General features: G+C 46.3%; 2 protein-coding genes across 2 annotated transcripts in view; one reads left to right on the forward strand and one right to left on the reverse strand.

Moving 5' to 3' along the window:
* LOC113571484 (PH and SEC7 domain-containing protein 1-like) overlaps positions 1-7,306 on the forward strand; it is a 20,494-nt gene extending 13,188 nt beyond the window's left edge. Inside the window, exons 8-14 of the mRNA XM_027000447.2 lie at positions 380-423; positions 2,813-3,003; positions 3,236-3,306; positions 3,411-3,568; positions 4,510-4,654; positions 4,816-4,959; positions 5,274-7,306. Coding sequence (XP_026856248.2) covers positions 380-423; positions 2,813-3,003; positions 3,236-3,306; positions 3,411-3,568; positions 4,510-4,654; positions 4,816-4,959; positions 5,274-5,504 — 984 coding nt within the window. The 3' untranslated portion in view covers positions 5,505-7,306. The remainder of the gene's footprint in view (positions 1-379; positions 424-2,812; positions 3,004-3,235; positions 3,307-3,410; positions 3,569-4,509; positions 4,655-4,815; positions 4,960-5,273) is intronic.
* Positions 7,307-7,354: 48 nt separating this feature from the next.
* The window catches only part of nfkb2 (nuclear factor of kappa light polypeptide gene enhancer in B-cells 2 (p49/p100)), a 10,386-nt gene continuing 240 nt past the window's right edge, over positions 7,355-17,500 (reverse strand). Inside the window, exons 2-24 of the mRNA XM_035531571.1 lie at positions 16,981-17,046; positions 15,054-15,096; positions 14,586-14,661; positions 14,422-14,462; positions 13,792-13,890; positions 13,184-13,335; positions 12,801-12,913; positions 12,351-12,509; positions 12,147-12,251; positions 11,979-12,067; positions 11,671-11,809; positions 11,219-11,368; positions 10,863-11,015; positions 10,599-10,740; positions 10,265-10,379; positions 9,949-10,156; positions 9,688-9,857; positions 9,292-9,394; positions 8,956-9,191; positions 8,731-8,812; positions 8,468-8,637; positions 8,165-8,276; positions 7,355-7,963 (exon numbers count right to left, since the gene is read on the reverse strand). Coding sequence (XP_035387464.1) covers positions 7,899-7,963; positions 8,165-8,276; positions 8,468-8,637; positions 8,731-8,812; positions 8,956-9,191; positions 9,292-9,394; positions 9,688-9,857; positions 9,949-10,156; positions 10,265-10,379; positions 10,599-10,740; positions 10,863-11,015; positions 11,219-11,368; positions 11,671-11,809; positions 11,979-12,067; positions 12,147-12,251; positions 12,351-12,509; positions 12,801-12,913; positions 13,184-13,335; positions 13,792-13,890; positions 14,422-14,462; positions 14,586-14,661; positions 15,054-15,096; positions 16,981-16,997 — 2,739 coding nt within the window. The 5' untranslated portion in view covers positions 16,998-17,046 and the 3' untranslated portion in view covers positions 7,355-7,898. The remainder of the gene's footprint in view (positions 7,964-8,164; positions 8,277-8,467; positions 8,638-8,730; positions 8,813-8,955; positions 9,192-9,291; positions 9,395-9,687; positions 9,858-9,948; positions 10,157-10,264; positions 10,380-10,598; positions 10,741-10,862; positions 11,016-11,218; positions 11,369-11,670; positions 11,810-11,978; positions 12,068-12,146; positions 12,252-12,350; positions 12,510-12,800; positions 12,914-13,183; positions 13,336-13,791; positions 13,891-14,421; positions 14,463-14,585; positions 14,662-15,053; positions 15,097-16,980; positions 17,047-17,500) is intronic.

Raw genomic sequence — 17,500 nt, forward strand, 5'->3', positions numbered from 1 at the left:
CGCTCGCGCTCCCTCAAGCCCCTCGCCTTCCCCGACCTGCTGGGCAAGGTGCAGGATGGCCAGAACCATCCGCAGACTCGCAGGAAGAAAGAAAAGGTATGACCGTGCGGCTGGGTTGGGACGGCGGCAGGGCAGGTCATGCTGCCTCATCCTCTTACCTCTCTATCAGATGAGAATCTTTACCTTAATATTAAATTTGGTGTGTAGCCATTTAATTCCTGTTCACTGGTTTGTATCATTTTGTGTGGTCTGTTTATACAATAAAGTTGTTGAAGGTAATCACGGGTAATCTGCTATGTGTAAGCACCGGTTATTTCTGTTCATTCTCAAGCCTTGTCACAGTTGTGGTTGTTGAGAGCTTTGTCTTTGTCCTCTGTAGGCACTCTACAACTCCATCAAGAATGAGAAGCTCCAGTGGACCATGTGAGTCTGATCTTTTCCTCCTTTCCCCTTTTGTCCAGCAAACTGTAGAAATAAGAGCTTGTGCGGTCACCTGTGGACCTTTCTAGATCCATTACTCCTCCGCGGTCAGACTGAGGTGCGGTTATTGTGGAGAGCACTTGTACTCTAGGGGTGTGTGTGTGTGTGTGAGTGTGAGTGTGTGTGTGTGTGTGTGTGTGTGTGTGTGTGTGTGTGTGTGTGTGTGTGTGTGTGACCTGGGCAAAGGCCTCTGATTTAGTCTTTCACTCTCCAGACTTTGTTGCCATAGCTACAGCTCCCAAGTCGGCCCTGTGTAATTACAGGTTGCAATCTCCCACGGGCTGACACTTTAGTGAGCGCGGCGCTCTGTGGCACTCTGTTCGTCAGTGGGGTAGGAGCAGGGCTGTAGAGCTACACGGGTCATGGGCACTGCTGGTGGCAGCGTGTGGGAAGGAGGAGAGAGCCTGCTTCATCTCTTCTCCTGTTCTCTCTCATTCAGCAGTGCTTTTTTCATCTTTCTCTGTCCCCACACTTTCTTCTCTTTTTTTGCTCTTTCTCTCTCTCTCTCTCTCTCTCTCTCTCTCTCTCTCTCTCTCCTCTCTCTCTCCAACTCTCCTTCTCTTGAACTTGTTCTCTTAGATACTGGCAGGGAGTCCAGCAGTTACTAAGCAACAGATGAGAGCATTACCATTTGGAAGAAAAGGCTATATGTACCAGTTAGGAAGAAAAAGAGGTGGTGGGGGGTTAAAGGTACAGGCCACAGGGTGTGTGGCTGCGGTCTATGTAGAGCTGCCACGCAGCTGGTGATGCAGGGTACATACCTACAGCCACGCTGGGGAGGTGTGTGTGTGTGGGGGGGGGGGTTCTTGGAGTGCACAAGGTGTCATATTGGACCTCCAGCTGGGCAGATCCCTCTGATCTCAGATCCCACCTCTGAGATCATGCCTCCATTTCCTCAACTGCCTGCCCCAAACCCAAGCTCCCACTTCCCCTTCTGCAGCCATGCATGGTGATGTGCCAGGGTGGAGGATGTGGATGTGTATGTGGATGTATACATCATATCCGGGTGATGATATATAGATGAGGACGGGGGGCGTATGTGATGACATGCAGATCTCTGGTATGTGCAGGATGTGAGGTGGGGAATGGGACAATCCTCATCCGAAGCCTTTTTTCTCCTGAATTGTCCATTGCTTGTGGAGTTATTTCTGTAAATGAATGGAAGAAGACATAATAGCTTTTTTTTCCAAATAAAATTGGCTTTTCATTTCCTTATTTTTCTGTGTAATATTAAATTGCCTCTGCTTATGTTAATGGATGTTTTCATTAATATGGATTTTAATAAATGTGTGAACAGTGTAAGCAGTTAACGCCTGAAAATGAGGTGGCCTCTGTGGGATCTTGCATATGAAACAGAAATAAACGCATGTAGAACAGCCTCCAGGCATGTGACCTGTAGGTGCAGTGTGGCCTTGGCAGGGTTAGGGCCTGGGTGCTGTGCTGCGCTGGTACCTGGCTGTGCTGATGCCTGGTTGTCAGTGAACGCGGGAGCCCGCCCCACAGCCCACGAGAGAGTGCTCTCCTAAGAGCAGTGATGCTTACATTTAGCGCTGATGGAAAGAGGACAGGGGACCAAACAGAGAATTCACAGTTCTGCTTGGATGGACACTGTACCCACTGCTGTTGAAGGCAACATGTTACATGAACTCTGGTTTAAATTTCGATTTCTCTCTTTTGATCTCCGTATTCCAGTTAGAAATATTTGTGCTTCCATTAAAAAGCTTCAGAGCAGCTAATGGGGCAGCCTATGTACAGTTTCCACTGAAACACTAAAGGAAGATGTTGGATTGCGGTTGCCCTTTGAAATTCAGAGAAAACAGTATTTGGCTTTAAGGACCAGACTTACAAGAACTCAGGGGCTTGTTTACATTTGCATTGTCTACAAGCAATGAGGTAGAAAAACCCATGTTTTCCAACGAGGAAAAGCGGTTGTACAGGCAAAATTTTCTAAACCCCTTATAGTGACTTTAAGGACTTTTTCACAGACTCTTTTCTTGTGACCTAATTTCATTGCTGTTATAACTTCCTTGTGTCTTGAGAATATTCAGGCATAGTTTTGCAGATCAGCAAAAAAAATCAGAAGGGACATTCTGGTGCTTTAGATCTAGCAGGATAATTGTTGGCCTCCGTCTAGAGTGGAGGTATTCAAATCCCAGTCCTTAGGTCCAGGGCCTCCAGATCTTCCAGGTCTGCAGTTCCTCTGTTCTAGAGTGTTGCTTCAAGGGGTGTAGTGTGAAAGAGGCGAGAGCTGTCATACTTGTATGCATACTAGTAAGAATAAGCCCGGAGGGTTGACACATCACGTGTCTGTGTGTGTCTGCATTCCCCACAGTGATGAAGAGGAGCTGCACAAGTCTTTCTCAGAGTTGACCACCAGCAGGACAGACTCGGCGTCCCACACTCTGAAGCGCAGTGGCAGTGGGACGGGGCCTCTGGTCAGCCTGGCCCAGCAGGCTAACGCTCAGGTCTACAAGAACGGCTTCCTCGTACGCAAAGTCCACGCTGACCCTGATGGCAAGAAGAGTATGTAGCCCCTCCCCCTGGGGGACTTCGCACATCAGTATACAGAGGGGGGTTACTGTGCAGCTCAGAGCTGACGAAAACCCCGCAGTTCAGTGATGAGAACAGAGACGGGGTTTTCCCTCTGAAGAGGGATAATCACCTGGTCTTTCATTATGCACTTTGTTGTTCTTAAGTAATGTAACTGTTGTTTTGATGTGTTTAACTATGGTTTTTATATGATTTATTCTCACAGCCCCACGAGGTAAGAGAGGATGGAAGTCATTTTATGCCATTCTGAAAGGAATGGTCCTATACCTGCAGAAGGTAAGATTAAGCTCTCACCAGCCTACACTTCCTTATTGCACAGTCCCTCCCATCCCATCTCTGATTGGACGCTGAACCACCTCTCTGCTGTGATTGGCCTGCAGGGAGAATACCACGCGGATAAGCAGCTGTCTGACGAGGATTTGAAGAATGCGGTGTCCATCCACCACTCCCTAGCACTGAGGGCTGCGGACTACAGCAAGAGAGCCAACGTTTTCTACCTGCGCACTGCTGACTGGAGGGTCTTCCTGTTCCAGGCAACGTACGTAGTGTCCAGCAGACCGGTCAGACCCAGCGCCGTGGCCGTCACTGCTCAAACATGAGGTCCTGTCGGAAAATGCAAGAGCATGCAAAGAATAATGTACTGTAGAATGTGGAGAAATGTACCCCTGTAAAAATCTAATTTGCATGATCAAATTTGGATCATTGCCTGCTTTAAATATTTCACTCACACATGAACAACATCTAGAAGACAAACAAAAAAACTGACAAGGGCAGAAGAACAGAGCCTATTACTATGAGCAAGACATTGTTACCTTAAATTGCTGGGTCATCCAAATGGCTCAGGCCAGAAGGAAGACACACACACGCGCGCACGCACACAATAGTTGACATCCAAGGCGTTGATTAAAAGCGTTGCTGCTGAGGCCTTTGTTCTAGCGAGTTTGATGGGATGTCATGTGGCTCCCCAGAGAATGAATCCACCTCGGTCTTGGTGTCTGGCCTAGATAAATCCACTCACACTCTTACACACTGTTACACAAAGGGTGACACTTGCTCAAGAACACACACAGACACACTCAAACAATATGCATGACCAGATGCTACTCGACCTCTATCAATATTTGTTTAAAAATGCCCTTCCTTTAGCCTTTACTGTTGTGTGTTTTTTTTTTTTTTTTTAAATAAACCTGTTCAAAATTCTTACACACATTCCCTGCTTTTCATCTTCACTGCTGCTTGGACCCCACCCTCTTGAGTTGCTTGTGTTGCATGTTTGTTTCCCAGATTCTCTCCTTGTACTATGTTTATGTTTAAATGATGCTTAAAAAACAACAACAAAAAAATGCAATACAACACTACGCATGTGTCACTGGTACCTGGAATGGCATGTGGGTTACACACTCATTACTCTTTGATTGGGTGCACATCATTGTCCTTAGTGTCCCCCTTCACTGCCCTGTCCTGCTGTCTCTTTGCCAGCAATGCCGAGCAGATGCAGTCGTGGATCACCCGCATCAACACAGTGGCAGCCTTGTTCTCTGCCCCGCCATTCCCAGCAGCCATTGGCTCCCAAAAGCGGTTCAGCCGGCCTCTCCTGCCAGGTTCCAGCACAAAGCTCTCCCAGGTACCCGACAGCCCTGCCCCCCTCAACCAGGCACATGTCAGCTTCCCAACCACCCCTTCCACCAACCTGGCAGAGTGACACCCAACCACCACCTAACTCCCATCCCACCCAGCAGAGCGTGTGCCGCTGACCGTCTTTTCGTCTGTACTGTCCATGTTCAGGAGGAGCAGGTGCATTCCCACGAGGAGCGCTTCCAAGCCGTCTCCTCCGAACGGCAGGAGCTGCGCTCCATCCCACAGGAGCGGAAGCTCAGAGGGAAGGAGCTGGAGGAGGTCAAGCAGAGGGAGGAGTACCTGGAGTTTGAGGTGAGGCCTTTGTTTAGTCAAAGCCCATTTCTACAGCTGTTCAGCTCATGAGCAGCATCTCAAAGGGTCTGTTTCAGCTGACTGTCATGTGCCGTGTCTCTCCGATTCACTCAGCGTTCTGTGTTCAAGTTCTGTGTTAGTAATAATGATAGAATAACAGCAACAACAACAACAATAATAAATGGTCAAATAAATAAAATGCAGCAAACACCTGCAAAAACACCTCATTATATTCTCTGCAACACTGGTTGGGTGATGTAGTCATGAATGACAAAAATCTCTAGATGAAATGACTCTGCCTCTGTGTCTTCTAGAAAACCCGGTATGGGACGTACACCATGCTGCTGAGAGCCAAGATCCGCTCGGGTGAGGTAGACGTGGCCGCGTTCGAGGCACGGTTGTTTGCAGACGCAAGCCTGCAGAGGGCACAGTCGAGCCCCACGCTGCCGCAGGACAGCAGCTATGGCAGCAGTGGCGGTGGCAGCAAGAAGGGCCATCTGAGCGAGGGCCGCAGGCCCAATCACCAGCAGGCCATCAAGCCGTGAGGCGGGCCCACCGGCCGCTCCTAGAGTTGCTCTGGGAGGCCCCCGCAAGGGCTACGGTGAGTATTGAGTGCGAAAGTGAGCAAAAGGAGGTGGCTTGCGTCATTCCACCGCAGTGGCCCCGCCCCAGCGGTGTCCCGTGGGCTCTGCTTGGACTGGCACCAGAGGCTATGAGGGCAGCTGGAGAAGCTGGGTGTGACCCGTCCCTGCGCTCTCCTCCATCCCAGCTGTGGATCGCCCGGTTTCTGGCCACTGGCTGCAGAGCAAGCACCTGGCCCCACCGGGCGGAGGAGTGTCAGTACAGCACCCCTCCCCCACACCTGGGAACCCTTTCTTTAGTTCGACCTCACACTGCTGTCAGTAGCAGGTAGGCTGTGCATTTCCATGGCCTGCTTTCACCTTGTTGTGCATATTTATTGTCTTTTCCTTGATCAGACAGTATGCTTAAACAGGCTAAGTACAAGTCTGTCTGCCAAAATAAATAACAACAAAAGCTATTATTTTCTATTGGTTTGCCGCTGTATTTATATCATCTGTCTGGGTCCAGAAAGTGAGGATCAGAGTTGTAGTGTTCAATTCTAAATATTTCCACATTTTAATCAACCCAAATATATCTGTGCTAACTTGGATATTTTATGCCCTGCACTATTACTAAATAGAATTTACATTTCTGTGATTTATAGAATATTTAGTTGTTCTATCATTCTTTTTTTCCCTTGCTCAGTCAGGAAATTGTAGGGAAAAGAGCCTATATAGTCCTTATTCATTCATGTTTTCAAGCACGCTTGTGATGTAAAGACAATCAGTTTCCTCGTTTCCTTACAGTATGATTCCCATTAAATGTATTAGGGCTGCACAATATGGCTAAAACATTGTATTACTACATGACCAAAATTATTTGCCTCATCAAAACAGTGACTGAGTACCAATCTGGACTGTCTGAAATAAGCCTGATCTAAAAATCGAGTCTGAAATGACAATTAGCAAATGGGCTACTGTGCAGCCCTAACTCATATTGTGTCTTGTGTGTATCGTTTTTATCATGAAAGTCAGAGTGGTAGGAGGACAGCAGCTGTACATGAGGAACAAAACCCGCTCGTCTTTGTGTGCTTCAGGATTTATGTCAGAATTGTACATATTGCGGTCGATGAACTTTTGAAGGAGGCGGAATGAGAAATTTGGAATAGAGGGCATAAGATAATTGGGGAAGGGAGGGGGGGATGTTCCTGTTCAAACCCTCAGAATGTGCTCAAGTCATTTTCTTCTCAGGCACCCATCCAATATATTGTAAAATGTATTAATTACCACAGCAATGCATACATGAGTCATAAAGATCTAAAGTGACCGTTAGCACTGCCATCCTATGAACGACTGAGAAAATGCATTTATGGTAATGCAGACAACACATCATTTTGAACCTTTGCTTTAAAGAAGTAGAATATATGAGACCCAAATCAACAGCACTTCAGCCTGTGATGCTCCACTGCACTTTGGGTAATATTTGTGTAGATTTTATTGAATGAGAGGAGAGAGTTATTTATATATTCTGGACATTTATAATTCATGTCGTCTTGAGTGTTTGTTTGTTTATGAATTGATTTAAGAAGTTATTCTATGTACTGTTTTTAAGGGAAACAGCTACTCCAAGTAATTCACCAACACAACATTCTACTGTACAATACTGTTACTTGAAAATTTGTGTTAGGTTTTATCGCTTTTAGTTGTAAATACTGTGTTGAAACTGCTCAGTAAGAAAGATGGTATTGTTTGCTATAGACATTAAAATAAATCCCTTTTAAAATGACTGTTGAAAATGCCCCCAAACCCTTAATATATGCAAAATAAGGTAAATGTTAATTTTAAAAATATATTTAAATGACAGCTTACACAGATGCATTGTATCAAAGACTCAAACATAGTTCTATTGCACAGGCATATAGCTGAAAACAAACCTCAAAACAGCTCATAAATACACAGTATTAGTAAATACACTAAATCAGTCAAATTCAGATAAAGACAAAATTCAGCAACCAACACATTTCTTGCACTTCCATGGAGGAATTAAAATCTAGACTCAGAAACTGATGGACAACGTTCATCAAAAGGCCTCAGGTAGATGTGGGTCCTAATAACTTTACAAGTGCAAGCTCTTTTAAAACACCTTTTTTTAAACACTTTGTACACATTAGAGACCTTGTCAGGAGGGCCTCACAACTCTCCCTACATTAAAATTCTGTGTACATGCGCTGCCGTAAAGAGTCAAGCAGCACAGCTGTCCATGGGCTGACCCCTTCACATATCAACCAGCAGGTGCACAACTGGCTCAGCGACTGTCGCCCTCAACCCATCAACCAAAAGCATGACGCTGTGAGTTTCCTGGCCGCCCAACGGCACTGGTCACTGGTTGGTCATGGCGGGACTCTCCGCCTCCTGGCTGCCAAAGCCACTGTCCACAGTTGTGTCTAGAGCAGAAGAAAGACAGTCAGTGCAGCAGCAACCACACTGGCCACTCCCCTGTGTGAAGGCCTCCATGCCCATCACACTGTCAGCATCACCCACACTGCTCGTATCAGTTGATACAGCACTATATGTTTTTTGGACATGGAATTCTGTCAAAATCCAAGAAAAGCATCCCTTCCATTCTAGCTGAGCATATTCCATACCTGTGCTCTGCTTGTCTTCACTGGGCTGGCTGGCTCTCAGGAGTCGGACACCCTCACTCAGTCCCAGGGACTGCAGTGCCTCCACCAGCCCCTCCAGGGGACCCCCACTTAACTGTAGTCACACCCAGACCAAGGTGAGCAAGCAACACTCAAACATTGCACAGCAACTGACAGACATCCAAATGGCCTCTCTTCAATTTATGTGAAGCGGAACTACTAAAGAAACAATAACCTGGAACTGTTTTTCTTCATTATTCACTGGCGTATGCATGTAAGAAGCAAGTACGTGTCACAATCACTCACCTGGTAGTTTTCTAGAAGGTTGTAGCAGGGCATAGTACTCTCTTGGTATAGGTGTGCCAGCGTGAGCATGCCCAGTTTCTCTGCCAACTCTCTCCAGGGCACCTGGCCTTGGTTGAGGATTTCACACAACTTAATGACCATCTCGCTGTCTAGGGACGGGCTGGCTGCGCCTGGACGTGCACACGAGGAGGCGACTGATCACGTAAAGGGTGTGTGTGATGGGAGCAGGCATAACATGAATCCAAAGGCTGCTGGGAACTTACTGTCTTCGCTGCTCTTTTTCGTCTTCTTCGTTGAAAGGTGGCTTGACTTGGGACTGTTTCTGTCATCAAGCAGATCTTTAACCTGTGAAACAGTAGTTTTAACAAGATTTTAACAATTTTCAATGCATCTCTCTCTCTCTCTCTCTCTCTCTCTCTCTCTCTCTCTCTCTCACACACACACACTGTAAACTGTACTAGTATACAGAACTTTGTTTACTATCCAACCTTTTGGCAGCTGGCCAGGTCGAAGGGTGTGTGCCCAGCAGCGGTTCTCTTGCGTGGGTTAACCTGGCTTCTCTCTGGCGATGTTGTCGTTGTTTGTACATCTTCTGTCATGGCGCTCTGGATCGCCGCTTCCTCGTTGTCTCGCCTCTCACCCAGTTCTTCATCATCAGACGAAGATGAGGAGGAGGAGGAGGAGGCGAAAAGGGGCTCGTCATTCTCCAGCCGTTTATCAGCACCTGAGGAGAGAACATGGATTAGATGCGGATCTCAGCTCCCCATGTGTAGAACTCCTGCACAGGGGGAGCTCCAGCATGAAGGGGTGGCACCTCCTCTTACCTGCAGCGATGAGCATAGAGCAGAGAGGAGGAGAGCCCAGGCTGGCCGCCAGGTGGAGCGGACTGTTCCCTCCAAACGTACAGGCGTTAACGTCTGCCTTCAGCTGCACACACGCGCACACACACACACACACGCACACGCACACACACGTCAATCCAGGGCTGAGGGGCCCGGCCCAGCCACAAACCAGGAGGACACCTACAGCGCCTCACCCAAGACGTTCTGTTCCTCCGCACTGTTCATCCTTGTTATTTTTAAACCTTCTTTTGCGACTGTGCTCACCATAGGACAAAGGCATTTGTCGTGGAATTACATGGTTTTGTAGCATTAATATGTTATTAATGTAACTGAGTGCAGCTGAGCTGAAGGTGCGCCTGGCTGTGGTGCTTCGCTCACCTCTGTGATGAGGGTGCAGGCCACTTTGAAGAGGCCCTCTCTGACAGCCAGGTGCAGCGGTGTACAGCCACTCTTCTGCTCAGGCATGTTGACTTTGGCGCCGGCTTGGACCAGCACGCGCAAACAGCGGTCTCCTCCCTTCCTTACAGCCAGGTGTAGTGGGAACATGCCTGAGAGAGAAAGAGAACACAAAAAGGTTTCAGCAAATACTTAAATTTATTTGTCAAGTTGTGACAGGCATCAGCGGTGTGCCACGCTCACCTGAGAAGTCCACCATGTTGACCAGGTGGGCATGGTGTTCTCCCAGCAGACCAAGCAGCACTCGGAGTGTGGCCTCGTCGCCGGTGTGGGCGGCCAGGTGCACGGGCGTGCGCCCGTCCCGGTCCAGCACCGTGGGGTCAGCACCCATTCTCAGCAGCACCTCCACCAATTTGGGCTGCCGAGTGATCACAGCCAAATGCAGCGGCGTCTGTCCAGCAGGGGGCACAGAGCCGCAGTTAAAGCGTGGAGCGGTGACTCCTTCACGGAATTTTAAGCGCCAGGCTGAGCGGAGGGAAAGGTATGAGGCGGGGCCTACCTGGCGGAGGTGGTTGAGCTTGTTGATATATTTGTGCTGAGGGCTGTTCATGACGGTCTGGATGATCTGATGGGCGACTGTGGGCTGCTGGTGAATAATGGCCAGATGTAACGGCCTGCAGAACATCACCAGCAACATGGAGGCTTGTCACAGTTTGATCAGAGTCTGGCATGCTCATTTCCTGCAGCATGGTCAAGAAACTGACTAATCCTGTTACTAACCTAACCTAATATGCATTAATATAGTTACATAATCTATGGGTGGTGGGCTCTCTGTTAAAAAAAAAAAAATCACTATAGCTGTGAGGAAAGAGGAGATGCAGAGAAAAACTCACGTGTCTCCGTTCTCATCCTGGACCCCGCACAGGTGTCTCTGCATAGCCAGTAGGAGGCGCACGTCCCCGGTGCTGCAGTACTCCAGCAGGGCCCTGGCGCTGCGCTTGGCTGAGCCGGTGGCACGGTTTTGTAGGACGGTGGCTGGACACACATACACGGCACAACAATACAACACACATCAGCCCGTACAGGGTGTGAAGTCTCTCTGGATTGGGCTGTGCCTTTTAGTGCCTGGAAAAGGGTGCTGCTGCCCGCCTGCTTACCAATCTGGATGAGCTGTTGCTGCACGGGAGAGGGGGCCCGTTCCTGCCCTATTTCTGGCTGTGCAGAGGAGCCTGGCATCTGCGTCCCTCCCCCGAAACCACAGCCGCTGCCATAGAAGCCTGCCCCATCCAACTGGTGGTTGTATGGGAAGCCTGGGTGTGTGTGTGGGGAGGGGGGGGGGGGTGTTAGTGAGAGTTCAACGTCACATAATCAAGCAAAGCTATATTCAGCATTAGCACCTTTTTAAAAATGACAGTTTCAGCTCATTTCTCTCTGTCTTAATTTCAACTGTTAAATTAAGCTCTGAACTTCTAGCTCTATTATCTAGTGTCACTGATCGGGTTCTCTCCCTCACCTCCACCCATTCCTCCTGTGGTGCCCGCTCCTGGTCCTCCAAATCCCCCCGCGCCTCTACCCAGACCACCTGCTCCACCCTGCGGCCCCCGCCAGTGGTCATAGGGGTGCGGCAGTGACTTCATCCTCTTCCTCTGGACCTCCTCTTTATCTGACACAAACAGAACACCACGCGATAAACCCAACAAGCGTCACACAGAACAGGCTGAGATCCAGGCCCAAGGGGAGACAGAAGTGGCAGGGAGCTTTGTCTGTGTGGGGAAGGATGGGATGGAGCCTAAGGTTGACAGAGGGAGCCGTACTGTGTGCACACTTCAAATGAAGAGTTGCTTTACGGCCACACACTCCACACGGTGACATATTACATATTACAAAACAAAAACCCAGCAGTGTAAGAGCTGAATGGGGTGATGGCTGAGAGCCCCTGCCGTCCCGCATGGTCCCGTAACTGACCTTGCACCTGCGGGATGTAGGTGAACTGCTTGGGCTCGCTGCAGTCGCCGCCCTTCTTCCTCTTGAGTTGCAGGAACACGGTGACGGGACGCTCGATCTCCGTTTTGTGGTAGGGAGGCGTTTTAAACACAATGGCATACTGGGAAAAGGTGGAGATGAATGCCGTTAGTGATGAGGGCTAACACTCTGTACTTTCCAACATGATGTTCAAAATTACCTAAAAGTACAGCTTAGTTCATCAGGGTGGGGTTTTAAAATAAGTACCTAAAAGATCTATAGCACCCATAGAATAAGCTTGGTTACTACACCTGCTTATGAACATCAGTGGGAGAGAAATCTCCAAACGCTTCCCAGCCACCTTCCTCGTCCTCCTCATAGAAGCGAATATCAATGTCATCTGAACGAGAAAGGAAGCCCAGCTCAGTATGACACAGCCACAAAATAAAAACCAACCTCTGTTGAAGAGGAAGTTTCACCTTTCTGGACTTTGTCACACAGCAGGAAGATCTCATCTCCCCCCATCACAGAGCCGCAGGTCTTGTCCATGCGGGATATCTTCAGATTAGACGCGTTAGGTGATTCTGAAGAATCACAAGTGGTTCAGCTTTACTTTACAGATCATTAATGTTGCAGATTTCAGATCTCTAGGACTATGCTAAAGAAAAGAAGCAAGGACATACTGCTGTCGTAGATGGGGTTGGAGACGACGGGACTCAGAGCCCTGGTGAACCCTCCATTGCTGTCTTGAAGGTAGGCAGTGAACTTTAACCTGACGATATTCAGGTCCATATTTTTGCCCAGTTCCTTGGCTTCTTTTTGGATGGCATGCTCTTCTGTTTCTGCACCATTCAACACCAAACAGTCAATGGCATCATTCAAATATGTAAATATATAAAATACTCAACATTACAGTCAAACCAAAACCACAGACAAATAAATATAAGCATGTGCTCATACATTTACATACAAGTAATTTTGATGTTAGCTAAAGCACACGGCTATACAAAACCGGATAAGGGAAAGTGAGCATGTTTGTTAGAGAGGAAGCGAAAGAAAGAGAAACAGCAAGGCCTTAGCTAAGTCTACAGAGGCGGGAGGGGGTCTGGCAAGCCCAGAGGGAGCAGTCGCACCACTGAAGTGGTATCCAGGCTCCTTCATCCTCCTTTTCTCATCCCGCAGCCTCTTCGTCAATACCTCCACTACTCCTCTCTTGGTGACGTGAAGGATGCCCAAATTACTAAACCTGCGGGGAGAGAGGAACAGAGTAGGGGTTACACAAATAAAACAAGCATGACGCTAGCTGGGTCTGGCCAGTGTGTGATGCCAGGTGATGACTGAAATAAATGAAAATCAATTATGAAACATTGATGACTCAATTATAATACATTTTGAAACACTATTGGCAAGAAAGAAGGGAGTGAGTGCTTGGAAGGGTGTAAAGTTCAGTGTCTGTCCAGTTTGAAAGGTGCGATTAGCTTTTAGTAAGGGGTTCTCCGGAGAAACGCTGACTCACTGTGCCGTGAGGTCGTTGGGGCCGATGTCAATGCTGCAGGTCCCATTCTCGTTGCACTGTTTTCCCACCAGACTGTGTGCATGGACACGTGGGGGATCTGTGTGTGTCACAAGCTGCACCTCCACGCGAGCGTGGCCCACGTAGTTACACACCTGAAGAGACACACCATCTCAGCACAGTGCCCAGAGCACAGCCACACCACCACATGTTGCATGTATAGCAGGGTCGCTAGTCTGCTATATGTGCAGAAGGGGCATAATTAGTATGCCGTTAAAAAATTGGCCTGCAAGCTATAGACTTTCCATTTTCTTTCAATCAGCAGCACCGCCCCCGATCATGGCAGGCTTTATTCGAAATGGTTCCTTTTTAATAAATAATAGTAATAATAATACAGTTAATTTATTTTCTCAAACTCAGGAATGTATAATTTACTTTCTCAAACTGAAGGTTGCTTTGAGAGAGGTTTTTTTGAGAAAATACTTTGACCTGCCATCTCATACCCATATGTACTGTGCATACAAACTGTGATGTGGATCATGTTAACACTGGAGTAGTCATACCTTTATGTACAAATGTATACGGTGTATACGATCTGTGGCGTGGATCACCTTGATGGTGGGGTATGTCCTCCTGTTCCTCTCACTGGACGCTCCTGGCAGACCCCCATGAGAAGGTCCCTCACACTCGTAGCGGAATCGAAAGCCTCTCTGCCGATACGCATCAAACAAAGTTGATATTTTCGGTTTGGCCTCACACTATGATTAAACGAAATGGCCTTACACTATGATTAAATGAAACACCCAGCACTGGAATTTCCCCTCATATGTCAATATCCATCATTTCCTTATATCACAAAGCACAGAGTGTAAGATTGCCACATGGTTTACTGAAAGCCTGTATCAAAACAAGAATTCACTTCTTTGTGTTCTGGCAATAGTAAAAACACACCAATTTAAATATTGAACTTCTTAACTTTACTATAACCATAAAGTATATTACAAATATAACACATAGGGCTGAGGCATAAGTACAGGCATGACCGTTATGTAATTATGATTGAGTGCAAGTCTGACGTCTGAGGTTAAATACACACAGATGCTAATTTAAATATTTAATAAGCAAAATAATGATAAAATCCAAATTAGTTTCAGCACTGACTAAATTACAGTCCAAACCTGTAAACGTAAGTTACAGTCCAAAAATAAGGGATTTAGATAAACGGATCTACACATGCTTACCTGTTTGGGCTCTTCAATTATTTGTATGTAAGGTCCATGAACTGGAATAAACAAAGGTTGTGTCAACACAAACTGTCCTAAATACTGACTATGCAACTCACATTTAGGCCCCAAACTCAAAATTCCAATGCAATTAGAGTCCTTTATTTGTAGGTTTAACTTACCTGTTTCTGGAACAAATGGTTCGCTTTTAATTTCAAAAGATGTCATTAAGTGTTGATAAGAGACATCCATCATAAACTGTGAAAATCAGACTTGTGTTAGAACATGGCATGTGAAATAAATGAATCAACTGAAATCAAGTTGAAAGTCATGAACCACAACTCTAATAGTACTAGCTCAAGCAACATGGCACAATTCAAAGCTGAGAGGATTTTGTGCAAGACTTCCTGGTCCACCTTTTACCATCACAGATAAACAAAACCAACCTAATAACCACTCTAACCAACACATAAATACACACAACCAGCATCATAACCAATCTCTAACTAATACATTAAACAAACACAATATACACTTCTTATCTGGAACATATGTGGAGGCACATTCTAAATTCAGCTCCAAGTAAGACTGGCCTAGATGCTTTAGAAATATCCTAAAGCCTAAGGCAAGTACTAAATAAAAAGCCTTACCTCATTGTCAAACATTTTCATGGGATACTGAGTCTCGTCCATGCTGTGGTGGACAGAAACAGGTTTGGCAGTTAAACAGATGCTGGACACAGACTGTGAAACCCTCAAGAGATCAGGAGTCTGATGGAGTCATGGCAGTGAACCAGACAGCACTCAGTGCCTTGAGCCCTCATGACTACGGCGACAGTCACTAAAATCCCTCCTGCTTTCCCCCAGGTTGCTATTCCAAACCATGACACAAAAGGAAAGTTTCACGCAGTGTACCAGACAAACAAAATGGAGAGAGGTTTTCAGATTTACGAAGCGTCGTAAAGAGGTTGGTTTGACTTTTCAAACAACAGGATATGCAGTGATGTGCATTTTCTCTCTTTCCCTCTTTCTATCTTTCTATCTATCTATCTATCTCTCTCGCTCTCTCTCTCCCTCCCTCTCTCGCTTGCGTTACTTCCAGGAAGTAGTACAGTGAACAACCAGAGAGGAAAGCCCCAAGAATACCAGCTCTCTGCTGCCTCTGATGTCAGAAGCAGAGACGTGCATGAACCCAGCAACAATACTAAACCTCTGCACTCAGGAAGCCAAATTTCACATGGCTAGCATTCCAATTCCCACTGCTCTCCAAGCCTGAGCCTTCACATCCCCGAACTCACCTGAAGGGACTTTTGGCTCAAATTCAAGAGAATCCTGTTGCCATAAGCATGACATTTAAACAGGAAGCCCTGATCAAGAAGGAAAAAAAAAAACTCCACCTAGGTGGAATCTATTCAAATGAACAGCTTTCTGAATGAAAGCAAATCTCTGTTGCTGAATTAGTCAACTGTCGACTTAAATATGTCAATATGCAAGTTAGTGTACAATAAAGAATACCCAAGAACTGTGGAGGGGACTGCCCCCCCCCCCCCCAAAAAAAATTTGCAGGCTTACTCACATAGAACCAAACCTCCAAATCACATGTTATTTACACCAAAGTACAAGGCTCAATAGCTTCTTGGAAAATGAACTAACGTGATTTTTTTCTGGGGGGGATCACTACTTTCAGAGTTTACCAAACAGCAGCGTCACGACAGTGATCCCCAAGTCCTGCAGGGGTCAAGTACACTGATCCATTGCTACACTGCAGTGTATTGATTTTCTGTTGTCTCACCACAGGAAAGTGCAGTTGCACAATGGACCACCAGTGAGACGACTGGAGAAGCTTCTCAGCATTCAGACTTTCTCCCTGTCAGAAACTAACTAATGCTCATCTTCTTCCCAGAGACTGCAAAGGTTATCATGGACACCCCTTTATCATAATGAGTAATATTATAAATCATTTATTTTTTTGTCTTTTTCCAATTTTTTTTTTTACTTTTTATGAAATTTAAAATGCAATGTTAACCAAATTATTCTTCTGCATACATCAGGTAAGTTAAATCAAATGTAAACCAGTCCAACTGCAAAGTCGTCATTTCCATATCTGTCGGATTTATAGACAGGTGTCTTTCTTCTGGAACACAACCACATCCTGTCCAGCAACTTGGACCTAACCCAGATTACAATTTATAAAACAATAAGTCCAATAAGACCAGGCTAAAAAGGAGTGCATCCCTCATTATTAAACAGAAAGCAGGACATGGCTACAAATACTATAATATATTGTACAGATACATGTTTAGATAAAGAACTTAATAGACGGAGCTAAAAAACTCAATGCATCCAGCTAAGGCTTCTCAAACAACCTACAGCAGGGTGTTGCAACATTACTGCCAGGTAGTTGCAAGATGCACGACCGCCTAGTCAAAAAGGCCATATTAGGCTCTATAACTATAGGTTTGTTTAAAAATACATTTTGCCTTCAGACGAACAATAGAATGTTACACAAGTGTAGCCTTGTAGTCTATCTCTGAAATAATGAAAAGTTTAAAGCAGATGTAGTGGAAAAGTCGCTTACCTCAAACCGCCTGCCATGTTGTAAGTCGCAGGGTCATTCGAAATGAGACTATGTACTCGGTGCTTTCTGAAGTGAATGGACATTTGCGTTAGAAAAGCAAGAGATGCTTCTTGTGGATGTGATTCCCCCTCTTCCCCACAAGCAAGTCAAAAACACATGGTGCGTTAACTCCAAGAAGCGCGGTAGACTTTTGCGGGAATTTCCGATCTTTGCTGTCACTTGAACCCACACCAAACAGCAGCTTAACACTGACTAGGGCAATACTTCGCAGCAGAAGGAAAGCCTGTATAAATCTCTCAATCCAGCCGTATTCCACGCAGCAGATGCGATTAACACGATTACTGATGTGCATAAAATACAGAGGTTTATCGCTCACACTGCAAGACTGCCTAACAAATCGATTTAAATATTTAAATGTGAAACCTATATTGCTATTTCACATAAGACTGCACCCAAATACACCCCAAAAACGACCAACTACCACAGTACGGCCCTGTCTGCAGAGGAGTCAGACGACTTA

Source organism: Electrophorus electricus, chromosome 11 (assembly GCF_013358815.1).
Source record: "Electrophorus electricus isolate fEleEle1 chromosome 11, fEleEle1.pri, whole genome shotgun sequence".
NCBI lineage: Eukaryota > Metazoa > Chordata > Actinopteri > Gymnotiformes > Gymnotidae > Electrophorus > Electrophorus electricus.